The sequence below is a fragment of the Trachypithecus francoisi genome, unplaced genomic scaffold (genome assembly GCF_009764315.1).
Source record: "Trachypithecus francoisi isolate TF-2019V2 unplaced genomic scaffold, Tfra_2.0 Lachesis_group11, whole genome shotgun sequence".
NCBI classification, from domain to species: domain Eukaryota; kingdom Metazoa; phylum Chordata; class Mammalia; order Primates; family Cercopithecidae; genus Trachypithecus; species Trachypithecus francoisi.
The window spans coordinates 1,265,269-1,280,939 of record NW_022681456.1 but is presented as its reverse complement, the minus strand read 5'-3'; the positions used below and the strand labels follow the sequence as shown (position 1 = coordinate 1,280,939).

General features: G+C 63.6%; 1 protein-coding gene across 2 annotated transcripts in view; it reads left to right on the top strand.

Annotated features, from left to right (window-relative positions):
* ULK1 (unc-51 like autophagy activating kinase 1) overlaps nucleotides 1-15,671 on the top strand; it is a 28,984-nt gene extending 13,313 nt beyond the window's left edge. Inside the window, exons 6-28 of one of the 2 annotated variants that reach the window (XM_033220079.1) lie at nucleotides 1,094-1,267; nucleotides 1,347-1,420; nucleotides 1,831-1,932; nucleotides 2,467-2,525; nucleotides 2,606-2,688; nucleotides 2,928-2,978; nucleotides 3,374-3,462; nucleotides 4,598-4,745; nucleotides 6,169-6,229; nucleotides 7,061-7,150; nucleotides 7,656-7,784; nucleotides 8,321-8,469; nucleotides 8,573-8,659; nucleotides 9,096-9,364; nucleotides 9,605-9,798; nucleotides 10,162-10,271; nucleotides 10,349-10,492; nucleotides 11,431-11,615; nucleotides 11,818-11,990; nucleotides 12,083-12,201; nucleotides 12,543-12,700; nucleotides 13,665-13,800; nucleotides 13,873-15,671. In XM_033220079.1, coding sequence (XP_033075970.1) covers nucleotides 1,094-1,267; nucleotides 1,347-1,420; nucleotides 1,831-1,932; nucleotides 2,467-2,525; nucleotides 2,606-2,688; nucleotides 2,928-2,978; nucleotides 3,374-3,462; nucleotides 4,598-4,745; nucleotides 6,169-6,229; nucleotides 7,061-7,150; nucleotides 7,656-7,784; nucleotides 8,321-8,469; nucleotides 8,573-8,659; nucleotides 9,096-9,364; nucleotides 9,605-9,798; nucleotides 10,162-10,271; nucleotides 10,349-10,492; nucleotides 11,431-11,615; nucleotides 11,818-11,990; nucleotides 12,083-12,201; nucleotides 12,543-12,700; nucleotides 13,665-13,800; nucleotides 13,873-13,928 — 2,840 coding nt within the window. In that variant the 3' untranslated portion in view covers nucleotides 13,929-15,671. Of the gene's footprint in view, nucleotides 1-1,093; nucleotides 1,268-1,346; nucleotides 1,421-1,830; nucleotides 1,933-2,466; nucleotides 2,526-2,605; nucleotides 2,689-2,927; nucleotides 2,979-3,373; nucleotides 3,463-4,597; nucleotides 4,746-6,168; nucleotides 6,230-7,060; nucleotides 7,151-7,655; nucleotides 7,785-8,320; nucleotides 8,470-8,554; nucleotides 8,660-9,095; nucleotides 9,365-9,604; nucleotides 9,799-10,161; nucleotides 10,272-10,348; nucleotides 10,493-11,430; nucleotides 11,616-11,817; nucleotides 11,991-12,082; nucleotides 12,202-12,542; nucleotides 12,701-13,664; nucleotides 13,801-13,872 lie in introns of both variants that reach the window. The other variant, XM_033220078.1, reaches the window with a different exon arrangement.

The window sequence follows — 15,671 nt, the reverse complement described above, 5'->3', positions numbered from 1 at the left end:
TGGGCTGCCAGCCAGCCCCCAGGGCCCCGCACCCAGGGCCACCCTGGCCCAGCCTGGGAGGCAGCCTGGCTCGAGTGGGTCCCTGGCTGATTGTGAGACTGTCTCTTTCTTGTCCCCTTGGGACTCCTGAGGGGATGCAGGGGGCTGAGCTGCTCCCAGTTGTTAGGATTCGGTCCATCCGCCCGCCTCCCCCTTGCTTGAGGAGACAGCTGTGACCAAAGTAACCCGAGGCTTCTGGTCGAATGAGGCCACGGGAGCCGCACAAACAAGGGGTGCAGGGCTGTTGTCTTCATAGTGTGGCTGGAAGGTGGCTCTTGGCCCACCCAAAGTTGAGCCGTGTGGCGGATGGGAGGAGGATGTGCTGCACAGGGCCGGGCAAGGCAGAGGGAAGGACAGCAGGTGGGCGCCCGTCTGTTCCCAGGCTCCCTGGGTGGGGGTCCGGGCCACAGTGGCGGCGGGCTGGGGGCGGGTGGGGCGCCGGCGGCCTGTCGGGTGTGTGTCCAGAGGGTCTGGAGGTGGCACTGGGGTGGTTCCGGGGACTTGCGCCTGAGCACCCGGGAGCCGGCAGGGCTGCTCGAACGCCGGCTCAGCCTCTCGTCGCCCTCACGGCGCTGGGGCGGGAGTGCCGGGCTGGTAGACGGGCAGGACCCGCTGGCCCCCTCGCCTCGTCCCCCGCGGGGAGGACCCCACCGTCCAAGCCTGGGAGACAGACGCTGAGGCCGGGCGGAGTGGAGACTGGTTGCGGGTCCGGCTGCGCGCAGCTGGCCGCTGTCTGGATGCCGGGAAGAGGGGCGGGAGCGGGGCCCGGGCGGAACCGCGGCGGCACGGAGGCTGGGCGGCGGCCTCCCGTCTCTGGAGCAGCTGCAGCCCGGGGCTGAGTGGTGGGGCCGGCGCGCCGGGCTCTGCGCGGGAGCTTCAGGTGCGCCCTGGTCTCAGCGGGCCGCGGTGGCTCCTGCTCCTGACCCGGGGTTTCCTCCCGGCCCGCGGCCGTGCCTGGCTCTCTCCGTCGCGTGGCGGGACCGGCCTGGCTGCGCGGGGCTCACCTCTGGGGGAGCAGACACGGCCCCCAGCCCTGAGCCGCCTCTCCCCGCAGCCATGCGCACGCTGAGCGAGGACACCATCAGGCTCTTCCTGCAGCAGATCGCGGGCGCCATGCGGCTTCTGCACAGCAAGGGCATCATCCACCGCGACCTGAAGCCGCAGAACATCCTGCTGTCCAACCCCGCCGGCCGCCGCGCCAACCCCAACAGCATCCGTGTCAAGATCGGTCAGCCCGCGGGCGGGCAGGCAGGCCCGGCGGGGAGGGGCCCCGGGCAGGCGCCCGTCCTGATGCGTCTCTCCCGCAGCTGACTTCGGCTTCGCGCGGTACCTCCAGAGCAACATGATGGCGGCCACACTGTGCGGCTCCCCCATGTACATGGTGTGTCTGCCTTGAACGGGCTGTGTCGGGGGCGGGGGCGGCGCCTTGCTGGGCTTGCTGTTTGGCTGGGGTGTGGCGGGCTCTGCTCTGGTTGGCTGTGGCCTGGCAGGCTCTGCTCTGATTGGCTGGGGTGTGGCAGGCTCTGCTCAGGTTGGCTGTGGCCTGGCTGGCTCTGCTCTGATTGGTTGGGGTGTGGTGGTGGGCTCTGCTCCGGTTGGCTGTGGCCTGGTGGGTTCTGCTCTGGTTGGCTGTGGCCTGGCAGGCTCTGCTCTGATTGGCTGGGGTGTGGTGGGCTCTGCTCTGGTTGGCTGTGGCCTGGTGGGCTCTGCTCCGGTTGGCTGTGGCCTGGTGGGCTCCTTCTGTGGTCGGCGTTTGGGGTCCTCCCATTGACCCAGCTTCTGGTCCTGCAGGCCCCCGAGGTCATCATGTCCCAGCACTACGACGGGAAGGCGGACCTGTGGAGCATCGGTACCATCGTCTACCAGTGCCTGACGGGGAAGGCGCCCTTCCAGGTAACTCGGCTTGGCCCTGGTCCCCCTGCCGCCCCTTCTGCGCAAGTGTCGCCAGCTGCGGTCAGACGCCCCCTGCCAGCCCTGCCCGCGCCCCACGGGTTCCCCTCGGGTCCTGGCTGGGCGGGGCGGGCGTCCAGGGGTCCAGTGGGGACAGGGCCTCGGCCTCCCCCGGGGGGGCGGCGCCGCCGGCGGTGACTGGGAGCTGCCCCCCGCGAGGCCTCCCTCGCCTGTCTGGTCGCCTGTCTGGTCGCCTGTTTGGTCACCCGCCTGATCAGAGGTGAGGACAGCGCCGGGGCCGAGTGGGTGAGGGCGGGGAGGCCGCGTTCTGGGGGGTGGACACCCCGAGAGACTGTCGGCGGCCCCTCCCCGCCCCCATGCTCGCACTTCCAGCAGCAACAGCGGCGCCAGCGCCCGGTGTCCCCCGGGCTTCGCAGCGTCTGGGGCAGGGACCGACTGGGGGCAACGCGCCAAGACCCCATGGGCTGGTCCCGCTCGGCCGCAGCCCTGGCAGTCAGGCTGTCCCCGTCCCCGCAGGCCAGCAGCCCCCAGGACCTGCGCCTGTTCTACGAGAAGAACAAGACGTTGGTCCCCATGTAAGCGCCCTCCTGCCTTCCCTTCCCCCGCGGGCTCCGGCCCTGCAGACCCCGCTCACAGCAGCCTCTTCTCACCCCAGCATCCCCCGGGAGACCTCGGCCCCGCTGCGGCAGCTGCTCCTGGCTCTGCTCCAGCGCAACCACAAGGAACGCATGGACTTCGGTGAGCGCCCACCGGGGGTGCAGCCGGAGCCCCCCACCCTCCCTCCTTGCATTTGCTGATGTGAGCAGAGCCCACCCGCTTCGCACCCAGCCCCACGTGCACACTGCCCTTTCCACAAGCCAAGCGCAGGCAGGGCCTCCACCTCCGCCTGGGCAGGTGCCCACCCTGCCACTGGAGCTCAGCTCAGGCCCTGGGGAGGCAGGGCCCTCCTGAGGCCTCACTCCTCCTTCCTCCTGCAGATGAGTTTTTCCATCACCCTTTCCTCGATGCCAGCCCCTCCGTCAGGAAGTGTGAGTTTCTGTGGGTCCTGGGGCTCTGGATGGGCCCTACACCCCATCCCCCTGGGGCCTGGTTAGGCACTGAGTGTGGGGTAGAGGGAGCAGGTCTTGAGCTGCGGCCAGCTCCCAGGGAGGGCAGAACACCCGGCCCTTCACTCTGCTGCAGCGGGGACCCCAAGGCCAGGGTTCTCGTGATGCAGCAGGCTTGGGATGGGGATGGGGTGTTGGAGGGGCTGGTGCTGCCCTGTGACTGTCATGGGGTGGTCCAGGAGGGAGCCTCCCTCCCTGCTGGTCAGGTTGCAGCGGGAAGTGGAGGGGATATGGTTGAGCTTGTCCAGTCTGTGGGTTGGCTCAAGGGTGAGGAGACAGGAGGATGGTCCAGACTGACCTATGCATGTTTCCCTCAGCCCCACCTGTGCCTGTGCCCTTGTACCCAAGTTCGGGGTCCGGCAGCAGCTCCAGCAGCAGCTCCACCTCCCACCTGGCCTCCCCGCCGGTGAGTTGCCGCCCCAGGGGCCTGACAGCTTCTCGCCCCACTCAGCAGTCAGGGGCTCCAGCCCTGGGCCCCCGCGGGGAAGTGCTGTGACTTCTGTTGTCTTTGTGAGTCACGAAAGACATGGATGAGTTCATTCTGTCAGATGGTGAAGCCCCACAAACAGGTGACGGCCCCTCCCAACACCCACAGCTCTCAGGTCCCAGAGGCCAGCAGGGCGGCTGTTTGGTCTGGTCCTGTCTTTGGTGTTGTCCTGACGCAGACAGAAGTAGCGTGTGGCCTTGGCCCACTGGCACCTGCACCCCGGCTTCCTTTGTGGTGTCTTCCACTGGACTCAGCATGGGGAGGGTTGCAGGGTGATGGCCCCACATGATGGTGGCACTCCCTGTGTGACATGGGAGGGGTCTGCAGAGTCGGCCATGAACCCCCGTGCCTCTGTCCATCTGATCTGGAACCTGGCTCTTGGGCATGGTGTAGTGGCTGGTGGTAGAGTTTTGTGTGTGGGCTCTCCTGGCCTGGCCCCCTGCTCTGTGACCAGGGACCGGTCCTCTGACTTTGGTTGTCTGCCTGTATCATGGCCAGAAGCTCAGATGTGGTGAGGGGAGCGTGGCAGCACCGCGCTGTAGGGAGGTGTGGCCCTCTGCACAGCTGCCCCGGGGCACTTGGGGCTTTAGCCACCACCGCATGGATGGTGTGCGCTGGGCCTTAGCATGGTGCTGGCCTCAGAGCAGGGTCCACTGGGGGTGGCTGCCTCTTCACTGGACACGCTCCCCACGGCACCTCGCTCTCTTGGCTATGCAAACGGAAAAGTGAGGTGCAGAGGGCAGGTGGTGAACAACTCCCCAAAACAGGGCCTCCCAGAGCTTCTGGGAGCTGAGGGCTTCCACCCACCCAGGCTGCATGGTGGCAGTGGCTCATCGGGGGGCCTGTCCCTGTGAGGTCAAGGCTGGCCTTTGAGTGGAGTCTTGTGGAAGTACAGAGGAGAGCAGAGCACAGGAAGAACTATGCCCCCAGGCCTTCTCAGCCCCAGCGCCCCGATCTTTACTGGGGCTCTGGGCCATCCCAGAGGAGGGGGAATTTGCTCTCCTGAGTGTCTGTGGCCTGAGACCTCTTCACCAGCCCCTCCATTGACTCTCAGTCCCTGGGCGAGATGCAGCAGCTGCAGAAGACCCTGACCTCCCCGGCTGACGCCGCTGGCTTCCTGCACAGCTCCCGGGACTCTGGCGGCAGCAAGGACTCCTCCTGTGACACAGACGACTTCGTCATGGTCCCCGCGCAGTTTCCAGGTCAGGGAGAACGCTGGGCTTGGAGGTGACGCCTCGGGTGCGGTGGGGACAGTGTACTGCATGTACTGGATGCACTGTGTGTGGCCCATCTCCACTTACGGGCAGTCAGGGTAGGCCCCTGGGAGCCACCGGCATCAGCTCTGCTTGGCTGGGGAGGCTGTGTCTCTTACAACCACTCTGGGAATCAGAGCCGGGTCCTCCTAGTAGTCAGTAGGAGGTTGGAGGCTGTAGGCCTGGTCCCCCCAGACAGTGCTGCTCTTCCAGACGGGTGGGGGCCGCTCCCCTCCTGCTCCTCCCACACTGCCGCTGTGTACCCCTACCTTGTTTCTCAGCAGCTCTTGTTGCCGCCACACCCTGCAGGTGGGTTTATTCCTTGGGTTTTGGGGAACCCCTGCTCCATGGTGGCCAGGGGCTGCCCACGTGTTTGTTGAAAGAAGGTGCCGGCCGGGCGCGGTGGCTCAAGCCTGTAATCCCAGCACTTTGGGAGGCCGAGTCGGGTGGATCACGAGGTCAGGAGATCGAGACCATCCTGGCTACCACGGTGAAACCCCGTCTCTACTAAAAAATACAAAAAACTAGCCGGGCGAGGTGGTGGGCGCCTGTAGTCCCAGCTGCTCGGGAAGCTGAGGCAGGAGAATGGCGTGAACCCGGGAGGCGGAGCTTGCAGTGAGCCGAGATCCGGCCACAGCACTCCAGCCTGGGCGACAGAGCGAGACTCCGTCTCAAAAAAAAAAAAAAAAAAGAAAGAAGGTGCAGGAGCAGGCCTGGGGTCTGTGGTTCCTCCGAAGGCCCTGCACTCTGTCCCTGGCTGTCCCAAAGCTCCTGGAGGTCTGCGTTGGCACTGGCCCCCGTGTCTGCCAGGGACACAATGACTCATGCAGAGCCCTCTGCATCTCCCGTCAGCATGGCTCCTGCGGGGGTGGGGAGGCCTGAGCCAGCCCCAGACAGACCCGGGGAGGGCCTTGGTCCTTTGCCAGCTGTCAGGGCAACAGGAAGACAGACGCCAGGGGCCGGGCAGAGCCTCCTTGGGGCGGGAACCTGGGTATTTCTGGACGGGGTTGGGCCCAGACTTAGGGCTGTGGATGCCGGACCTCCTGCGCCCGTCCTGGAGTTGGCTGAAGGCTGTAGGGCAGGACCCCAGGGGCCTCTGGGGCTGAGGACACCGGAGACAGGAAGCACACAATCCACGTGGGGATAAGGGGGGCAGGCAGCGCTCTGGTCTCCCGGAACTAGCCTGGGGCTGGCAGGGAGGAGGCAGTCTGGACCGTACCGCCCAGGCTCTGCACCCCGCAAGGCCACTGGACAAGCTGAGGCCCCTGCAAGGTGGAGTGTTGGGGAGATCCGGCAGAGAGCCTCAGTGGGGTGAGGGGTGGCCCTGGGCAGGCAGCAAGGACTCCAGGCGTAGCTTTGTCTCCCCCTGCAGGTGACCTGGTGGCTGAGGCGCCCAGTGCCAAACCCCCGCCAGACAGCCTGATGTGCAGTGGGTGAGCCCCCATCCCTTGCCTCTGTAATTTAGGGGAGAGGAACTGTGGCCTTGGAAGTGGCCTGTGTTATCCCTGCCTGGAGTCATCAGCCCATTAGGGAGGGCTGAGACTGCCACGTCCACTGCAGACAGGGGCTGGTGGGGCACAGGGCTGGCTGAGCTCTGTGCCGCGTGTGACTTGAAAATGCCCTTGACCGCCGGGCTCAGTGGCTCATGCCTGTAACCCTAGCACTTTGGGAGGCTGAGGCAGGCGGATCACAAGGTCAGGAGGTCGACACCACCCTGGCTAACAGTGAAACCCCGTGTCTACCAAAAATACGATAAAACTTAGCCGGGCGTGGTGGTGGGTGCCTGTAGTCCCAACTACTCAGGAGGCTGAGGCAGGAGAATGGTGTGAATCCTGGAGGCAGAGCTTGCAGTGAGCCGATATGGTGCCACTGCACTCCAGCCTGGGCAACACAGCGAGACTCTGTCTCAAAAAAAAAAGAAAAAGAAAATGTTGTTGGCGCGGTGGCTCACACCTGTCATCCCAGCACTTTGGGAGGCCGATGCGGGTGGATCATGAGGTCAGGAGATCGAGACCATCCTGGCCAACATGGTAAAACCCAGTCTCTACTTAAAAAAAAAAAGTGCAAAAAATTAGCTGGGCTTGGTGGCACATGCCTGTAGTCCCAGCTACTCTGGAGGCTGAGGCAGGACAATAGCTTGAACTCGGGAGGCAGAGGTTACATTGAACCAAGATTGTGCCACTGCACTCCAGCCTGGGCAACAGAGCAAGGCTCTGTCTCGAAAAAAAAACAAAAATGCCCTTGGCCTCCCTTCTGCCCCACAGGAGCTCACTGGTGGCCTCTGCGGGCCTGGAGAGCCACGGCCGGACCCCATCTCCATCCCCACCCTGCAGCAGCTCCCCCAGTCCCTCAGGGTAAGCAGGGCCCAGGCTGGGTGGATGGAGCTGTGAACAGTCCCCCAGCTGGAGGCTGGGCTTCCTGTGTGTCGCAGCCAGACCCGGCCTGCTGTGTCTAGAGGCCCCTGCCTTCTCCCAGGCCTCGCAGGACTGCAGGGTCTGCTGGGTTGTCCTGTAGAGGGGACTATAGTGGGAGGGTATTGACAGGAATAGGTGAATGAGGAAACCAACTAGGGATGCCAGGGCCAGCACAGTCTTGTTGTAAGCTCTGAGCCTGTAGGGCCAGGGTGGCCTCCCACTGGCTGGGTGCAGACTGGGAATCCAGGTGGGGTGCAGGTGCCACAGTGCTGGTGTGTGTAGAGGCACAGAAGCCAGCTCTTTTCAGACCTGGCATGGGGCCCAGGGTAGCTTCTGTCCTAGCTAGGAAGTCTGGGCCTAGGCTTTCTTCTGGTGCCCCAGCTCTATGACTGCAGCCTCTTGTGACCCCAGTGTCTGTCATGACGCTTACCTCTCTCCGCCACAGCCGGGCTGGCCCGTTCTCCAGCAGCAGCAGGTGCGGCGCCTCCGTCCCCATCCCAGTCCCCACACAGGTGCAGAACTACCAGCGCATCGAGCGAAACCTGCAGTCACCCACCCAGTTCCAAACACCTCGGTGAGTGCAGAGCTCCCAGGTAGCCAGGCATGGCCAGGGGCGTGTGTAGCAGGAGCCCTTCCACGGCTTCCATAGAGGGACAGGGTCATCATCCATGTGCAGTTGTCTAGACTGTGGACTGTGTAACTCAGTACCACCATTCACTTTGTTGATGTCTTGGGTTTCTAGAGTTATTTTGATAGTTTTCTGATCAGTAAAATCTCTTGTGTTTATAAAATCAGTATTGACTTTGGCCAGTTTTAATAGACAGAAGTAAATGTTGGGAGGAAGGGGTACCTTTCTTTGAACTCACAGAAGGCTGTGTGGGCCAGTGGGTGTCTGGCAGGGCATGGAGACTTTAGGGTGAGGATGCCTTGGGTTGGTGCCCTGGGCAGGAATGCTAAGGGGCCAGCTGCTCCCACACACCCACTGTGTGGCCAGTTACCTGGACAGAGTGCAGCAGACGGGGAGCCATCTGTCAGCACTGTAGCCACTTGGCGTGGCATGGGGTCCTGGGCTGCTGAGGCCTCCCCTCCTATTACCTGCTTTGTCCCCAGGTCCTCTGCCGTCCGCAGGTCAGGCAGCACCAGCCCCCTGGGCTTTGCAAGGGCCAGCCCTTCGCCCCCTGCCCACGCTGAGCATGGAGGCGTCCTGGCCAGGAAGATGTCTCTGGGTGGGGGCCGGCCCTACACGCCATCCCCTCAAGGTGCGCCTGTAGGCTGGGGCCTGGGAAGGGGCGTCTCCAGGCGGTGGGCGAGGAGGCTGTCTCTGTCCCAGCTTGACCCTAGCAGATCTCTCCTTTCTCCAAGTTGGAACCATCCCTGAGCGGCCAGGCTGGAGCGGGACGCCCTCCCCACAGGGAGCGGAGATGCGGGGTGGCAGGTCCCCTCGTCCAGGTAGGTACAGTCCGGAGGTGGGAGGGGGTGCGAGGCTGACCTCCCTCACTCATGTTGTCATCCTGGTCTAAAACCCTTGCTTTTAACAAGTGAAAAGGAGTGGGAGGGAAGCTCATGGAACAGAAGCCAACTGCCTCTCCAGCTCCTGGCTGTGTGAGCTGGGGCAGATTTCTTATCCCCTCTGTGCCGGCCTTCTGTGCTGTCTGGGGGTCAGGTTTTACAGTGGCTTTAACAGGTTTAACCTGGGAGGCAGAGCCTGCAGTGAGCCGAAATTGCACCACTGCACTCCAGCCTGAGCAACAGGGCGAGACTCTGTCTCAAAAAAAGAGAGTGGGGCCTCACCGTCTACCCCAAGGGGCCTCCGTGTGGCAGCAGTGGGGCCTAGGGCTGGGCCGCTGGACCGGAAGGTCGTGACGAGGCCTGTCCTCCTCTCTAGGCTCCTCTGTGCCCGAGCAGTCTACCCGCACTTCCGGGCTGGGCTGCCGCCTGCACAGTGCCCCCAACCTGTCTGACCTGCACGTCGTCCGCCCCAAGCTGCCCAAACCCCCGACGGACCCCCTGGGAGCCGTGTTCAGCCCCCCACAGGCCAGCCCTCCCCAGCCGTCCCACGGGCTGCAGTCCTGCCGGAACCTGCGGGGCTCACCCAAGCTGCCCGACTTCCTGCAGCGAAACCCCCTGCCCCCCATTCTGGGCTCCCCCACCAAGGTAATGGGCACTGCCATGTGTCCAGGGGCACAGAGCCCTGGGGAAGACGGGTGGGAGTGACCAGGCCAGAACAAAGACTGAGGAAGGCAGCTCTGTACCTTCTGACTCCCGCCTGGGCTCGTGCTCAGTCCACTCCCACACACCTTGCCAGTTCCTGCCAACTTGGCCACCTCCCACAGGCACTGGGCCCCAGGGCTGCAGACCTGCAGGGCGGTCTTCACCCCATCTCTGTCCTCCTAGGCTGTACCCTCCTTCGACTTCCCAAAGGCCCCCAGCTCCCAGAACCTGCTGGCCCTCCTAGCCCGGCAGGGCGTGGTGATGACGCCCCCTCGGAACCGGACACTGCCCGACCTCTCGGAGGTGGGACCCTTCCATGGTCAGCCCCTGGGCCCTGGGCTGCGGCCAGGCGAGGACCCCAAGGGTCCCTTTGGCCGGTGAGTTGGAGGGATCAGGCCTTGGATGGGCTTCTGAGGGGGCTGCCCCTTTCCCCTGCATTGTTCTGCTGTGTACTTCTTGGGGGTAGAACAGGAAAAGCCTGGCCTTGCCCTTCTGTGGGTGCCCAGTGTGGCTGGGTGCCAGAGAGCCTGGCCCACCCATGGCTGGCCCTAGACCCCCAGCAGGTCCCCGTCCTGAGCCTCACCATGCCCACCTGTAAGCTGGGGTGACAGGAGTGTCTGCCTCTCGAGGTGGGCCAGGGGACCGTGCATTACGTGTGTCTGGCCTGCAAAGGGGCCCCTCAAGGTCCAGTTAGGGTGGAGTGGGCCGGGTCCCCAGCACAGCCCTGTCCCCTCCCACAGGTCTTTCAGCACCAGCCGCCTCACTGACCTGCTCCTTAAGGCAGCGTTTGGGACACAAGCCCCGGAGCCGGGCAGCACGGAGAGCCTGCAGGAGAAGCCCATGGAGATCGGTGGGTGGGGCTCAGAGGCTGTGGGATGGGGACGGCGGGCAGCCAGGATGCTCCTGAGCCCTTCCTTGCTCTCCCAGCACCCTCAGCTGGCTGTGGAGGGAGCCTGCACCCAGGAGCCCGTGCTGGGGGCGCCAGCAGCCCCTCCCGGGTAGTCTTCACCGTGGGCTCTCCCCCGAGCGGGAGCACGCCGCCCCAGGGCCCCCGCACCAGGATGTTCTCAGGTGAGGCTGGCTAGGCTGCGGCCCTGCCCCTTTTGGGGTGGTGGCAGCGCCCTAGAGGAGGGGGGCATCCTTTAACTCGGGTCACTGGACTACGGCCCCCCAGAGCCCGGGGGTGCCTGAGAAAGCAGCTCAGGCCCCTGAGAAACCCACGCTCTGTCTCCCAATCTGCAAAATGGACGTGGTTCTGGTACCCGCCCCGCAGGCTGCCCCTGCCACTCAACCTGTGAGTGACAGGTACTCGTTCCCATTTATCCCCAAAACATGAGCTGAGCAGGGACGGTGTCTGGATTGTGGCCTCCTTGCCCAGCTGCCGTGGGCTGTGCTGTGTTGGTCAGGAGTCGCCCTGATGAGCACGGGCCACGCAGACAGGCGTGCCCCTTGGTTCCCCAGCCAGTGGCGTGTGGGGATGCTCTGGGCCTGGGGCCTGGCAGGGTCCCCACTGTGGGTTCTGCCTGGGGAGGGGCGGGCTTGTGGGCATCTGGTCCTGGCCAGGGGCTGCCATCGCTGGGGTTACCTGCCAGCCCCATAGTGAGGGTGGGGGACTGCCTTGCCCTTTGAGGTCCTTCTGGCCCTCGGGCCCACCCGTGTTGCACAGTAGCACCCCAGGCCACCCACCTACCCCATCCCAGACAGTGGTAGCTGCCCTTCTCCCAGGCGGATCTGGGCTGGGGGCCGGGATACCCAGAGGGTCCCTTGATGGGTACCGCAGCCCTTGGTCTGAGCTGGGGAGCTGGGGACCTGGGGGTCGTGGTGAGTGGCAAGAGGTTGAGTAGGGGCTCTAGGGACCTGCTCTGCTTCTCCTGTTAGAGTTTTGGGAGGTAACAGGGTGTAAACTAAGGCAGAGGCACATTGGGCCCTGGAGGTGTGGGAGCCTGTGAGGGATGGGGGCCACGGTGTCTGCTTGTCCTGGCATGCCCCTCACCGCCCTTTCCCTGCAGTGGGCTCCACTGGCTCCGCTGGCTCTTCTGCCCGCCACCTGGTGCCTGGGGCCTGCAGCGAGGCCCCAGCCCCCGAGCTCCCTGCTCCAGGGCACAGCTGCAGCTTTGCCGACCCCATTGCTGCCAACCTGGAGGGGGCTGTGACCTTCGAGGCCCCCGACCTCCCTGAGGAGACCCTCATGGAGGTGAGGGCTGGAGTGAGCAAAGGTTTCCATTCTGGCTGGAGCGGGTGTGGGCTGTCGGGTGGGGCACATCCCAGCTGCCCGGGCTCCAGCAAGGGAGGGGACCCTGCCCTGCCTCCTCAAGGGGTCATCAGTGAGTCTCAAGGGAGATAAGCCTCTTCCCAGCCCGGGCAGCATGTGCCACCCTGACGACCGCTTCCTGCAGCAAGAGCACACCGAGATCCTGCGTGGCCTGCGCTTCACGCTGCTGTTCGTGCAGCACGTCTTGGAGATCGCAGCCCTGAAGGGCAGCGCCAGCGAGGCGGCCGGGGGCCCTGAGTACCAGCTGCAGGAGAGTGTGGTGGCCGACCAGATCAGCCTGCTGAGCCGAGAATGGGGGTGGGTGCTACCAGGGCTGGGGCAGGGTGGGGCGGGTGGTGGCCTGGGGGCCAGGACCAACCTGCCTCCTTTGATCTGCCTGCCACCCCCAGCTTTGCGGAGCAGCTGGTCCTGTACCTGAAGGTGGCCGAGCTACTGTCCTCCGGCCTGCAAACTGCCATCGACCAGATCCGGGCCGGCAAGCTCTGCCTGTCGTCCACCGTGAAGCAGGGTGAGGGGCTGTGACCGCTCAGCCCACATGCTGGGTTGGGGAGGAAGCCCGCCTTGCAACTGTCCGGGTGACAGGGTGACAGGGAGGCTGCCTGAGCAGGCCCCTGTGCAAAGGTACAAAGGCCTTGGGGCCTGGCCCAGTGTGCAGAGCACAGAGGCGGTGGGGTCGAATGGCACCCAGGACAAGGTGCTGAGCCTGGCCGCACACTGGAGGCCACAGGGAGCCAGGGCTGTGGCAGGGAGGGAGGGATGTGCTCGCTCAGTGCACAGGGCAGATCATGACCACTTCAGCCCTGCCCCGTGTCTGCCGCACCCTGAGCTGACCACCCTTGTCCTCTGCAGTGGTACGCAGGCTGAATGAGCTGTACAAGGCCAGCGTGGTGTCCTGCCAGGGCCTGAGCCTGCGGCTGCAGCGCTTCTTCCTGGACAAGCAGCGGCTCCTGGACCGCATCCACAGCATCACTGCCGAGAGGCTGATCTTCAGCCATGCTGTGCAGATGGTACGGGACAGACAGACACCAGTGGGGCAGGGGCCAGGAACTTCCAGGCTGGCTGTCTCCACTGGGAGGGGACCTTGATGCCCACAGCTTGGTGAGACTTTGGGGGGTGTCACTTCTGGAGGTCTTGAAATGACAGCATGATGCCCCCCAGCCTCCTGCAGGCACTTACAGCTTGGCCGGGTGCATCCTTGATTGCATGGGTGCTGTGGCCCATGTACATCCTGCCATGCCTCGTCCCGAGACTCAGTTTCCCCAATGGTGAAATGAGAGACTTGGTCTTCAGGCCTCGTAGTCAGGTGTCAGCCTCCAGAAGCAGCACCTGGTCCCAGACAACCTGCCTAGAAGTAGGGTGCACTCAGCTGGTACCGCGGGCACAGGCTCTCTGCTTGGGCTCTGAAGAGCTTCCTCTGCCTCTGAGGTGGGGCCCCCCGTTTTCTTTCTTTTCTTTTTTTTAAGAGAGGGTCTTGCGCTGTTGCCCAGGCTGAAGTGTAGTGCAGCCGCTCACTCCTGGGCTCAAGTGATCATCTTGCCTCAGCCTCCCAAAATGCTGGGATTACAGGCAAAAACTCAGGAGTGCCTGAGTCTCCTTTTTTAAGAAAATGTGTGCATGCAGTAAAAATCCAGTCTGAACAACCATGGGAAGAGTCAGCCTCCCTCCTGCTCCTGCTTTCCACCCAGGCAGGCCAGGCAGCAGCAGTAATGACACTGACTGAGTGGCAGGCACTCTGTTGTCCTGGGGTGGGGCTGACAGTGCTGGCCAGGGTCACCTGGTTCCAGGCAGCGTCTCTCCTTGGCCCTGTGACCATCCCCTCTGCACCGCAGGCTGTGCCAGCACTCACCCCCCGATGTCACTGCCCTGAGGGCCTGTCTGCCACCCCTGGGCCACTGCTGTGGGTGCAGGGCAGCCCTCGCTGGGAGGGAGTGGGGTGAGCTGGCCTTGTCCAGCCTCTGCCCTCGCCCCCAGGTGCAGTCGGCCGCCCTGGACGAGATGTTCCAGCACCGTGAGGGCTGCGTCCCGCGCTACCACAAGGCCCTGCTGCTCCTGGAGGGGCTGCAGCACATGCTTTCAGACCAGGCCGACATTGAGAACGTCGCCAAGTGTGAGTGCCAGGCTGGGCTGGGGGCTGAGGGCTCTGGGTGTCTCCCTCACGCTCCCCCCTCTCCCTCCACAGGCAAGCTGTGCATTGAGCGGAGACTCTCGGCGCTGCTGACTGGCATCTGTGCCTGACCTTTTTTGGTCTGGCTGGGCCCCGGTACTGCCGAGCCCTGCAGGGTGGGCTCTGTGTTGGCTGGACTCCTCGGGACAAGCCCATGGCACTGATCGCTGGTGCTGAGCCCTGCTCTGGGCCCCATGGACAGTCAGCCTGCCGGCCTCCCTGCAGGTCATGGGGCAGAACCAGCACACCTGGAGCCACACAGCTTGGGGGTGTCTCCCATCTTGTACAGGTGGGGATCACAGAACTTCTGCCCCTCTGGCTGCCTGGCACAGCAGGCGTGGGTGCCACCACCCTCTAGCCCCAGGGCAGCCCTGGAGGACAGGCAAGGGCCTGAGACCGCTGCCGACTCAAAGCCAAAGCGAGCTCCTGCTTAGGGCAGGTCAGCAGTCACTGTGCCCAGGAAGAGCCTGCGGCCTCGGCGTCCCCCACTCTCCAGGAGCCTCTCCCTCCGAGATACCCACCCAGCTTTGTCAATCACCCAAGCACTTTACGCAGATAGAGACAGAATCTGGACTTCACCAGGGACTGCTGGGCGGTGATTCCTGGCAGTGGCCTGGTGTTTGTACATACACGTAAGCGGACACATGCCAGGGTCCCCAAGCCTGAGCACCGGACCACGGAGCTGCCCAGGTCTGGACCTCAAGGGGAGAACTGGCTCCGGGGTGAGTGGGGCCCTGCGCCAGAGGCAGAGGCAGTTCTTTGTTCAAGCGTTCCTCTAGGGACCGGCAGCAGAGGCACCGTGTTCTCTAAGCCCTGGATACGTCTTGTAATCTTTCACACTTTATTCCTAAAATGTGTCTTATTTTTATGCAGCTAATTTTTTCTTTAAAGGAGAAAACTTGTAGGTGTTTAAGAATTGGTTTCGGGAGGGCGAGGACTGGGCCAGGTTAGAGGCAGATGGCGCAGGGGCCTATGGCAGGCAGGTGAGGCTGCTCTGTGTACACCTGTGTCGGTGGCTGCAGCAGGACAGGTGTGTGCCCAGCACCCTCCCCACCTGGGCCTGGGGGCAGATGAGGGGAATACTTCATGCAAAGAAAAAAGTAACATATGCAAAAGCTCCCTGTCCAGCTTTGACAGCCAGCTGTGGTGTCAGCCCCTCGGCAGGGTAGGCCTGGTGACAGCCCTGTCCCTCCCTGCCTCGGCCTTGCCCAGGGCCACTGAGGGTGTCCGCAGAGAGGCCTGCCTTCTGGATTCCAGGCGGGCATGTGCTGCAAACCCTGCCTGGGCCTCCCTTGGTCTGCCCAGCCTGGATCAGTAGATACTTGAACGAGTCCCCAGTCTGCGGGAGGCAGCGGTGGGGCCATGGACCCACACAGGGGTCCAGGGTCACACGCCACATAACAGACAAAAATACACACGTGTGTGTTTTTCTTTGCAATACTTGAAATATTGCCACTGTGCTTGGACTTAGAAGGAGAATATCCCCGTGATTTCTTCCTCATCACCTGATGGCTTTATTCTCACCTTGTGGGGCATGCTAGTATTTATTGCGTCATGGCCGGCTGGAATCTTGAGTCCCGGGAAGCTGGCACTACAGGGATCTTGCCTGGCATCCTGGTCCTCTTGCTTCCGTCGTGGCCGCGTGTGCGTGTGTCCAAGCAGGTCCTGGGCGCCTCAACTGCCGCCCCTGGTTGAATGTTCTCTTGATAGTGCCGGACCCTTTGTCTACTTTAAAGCAAATTTTGTGTGATTTCCTGCCCTTTGCGTTATATTGTGTAATATCAATTTAAGGAAATAAACCTTTGGAATTGTTG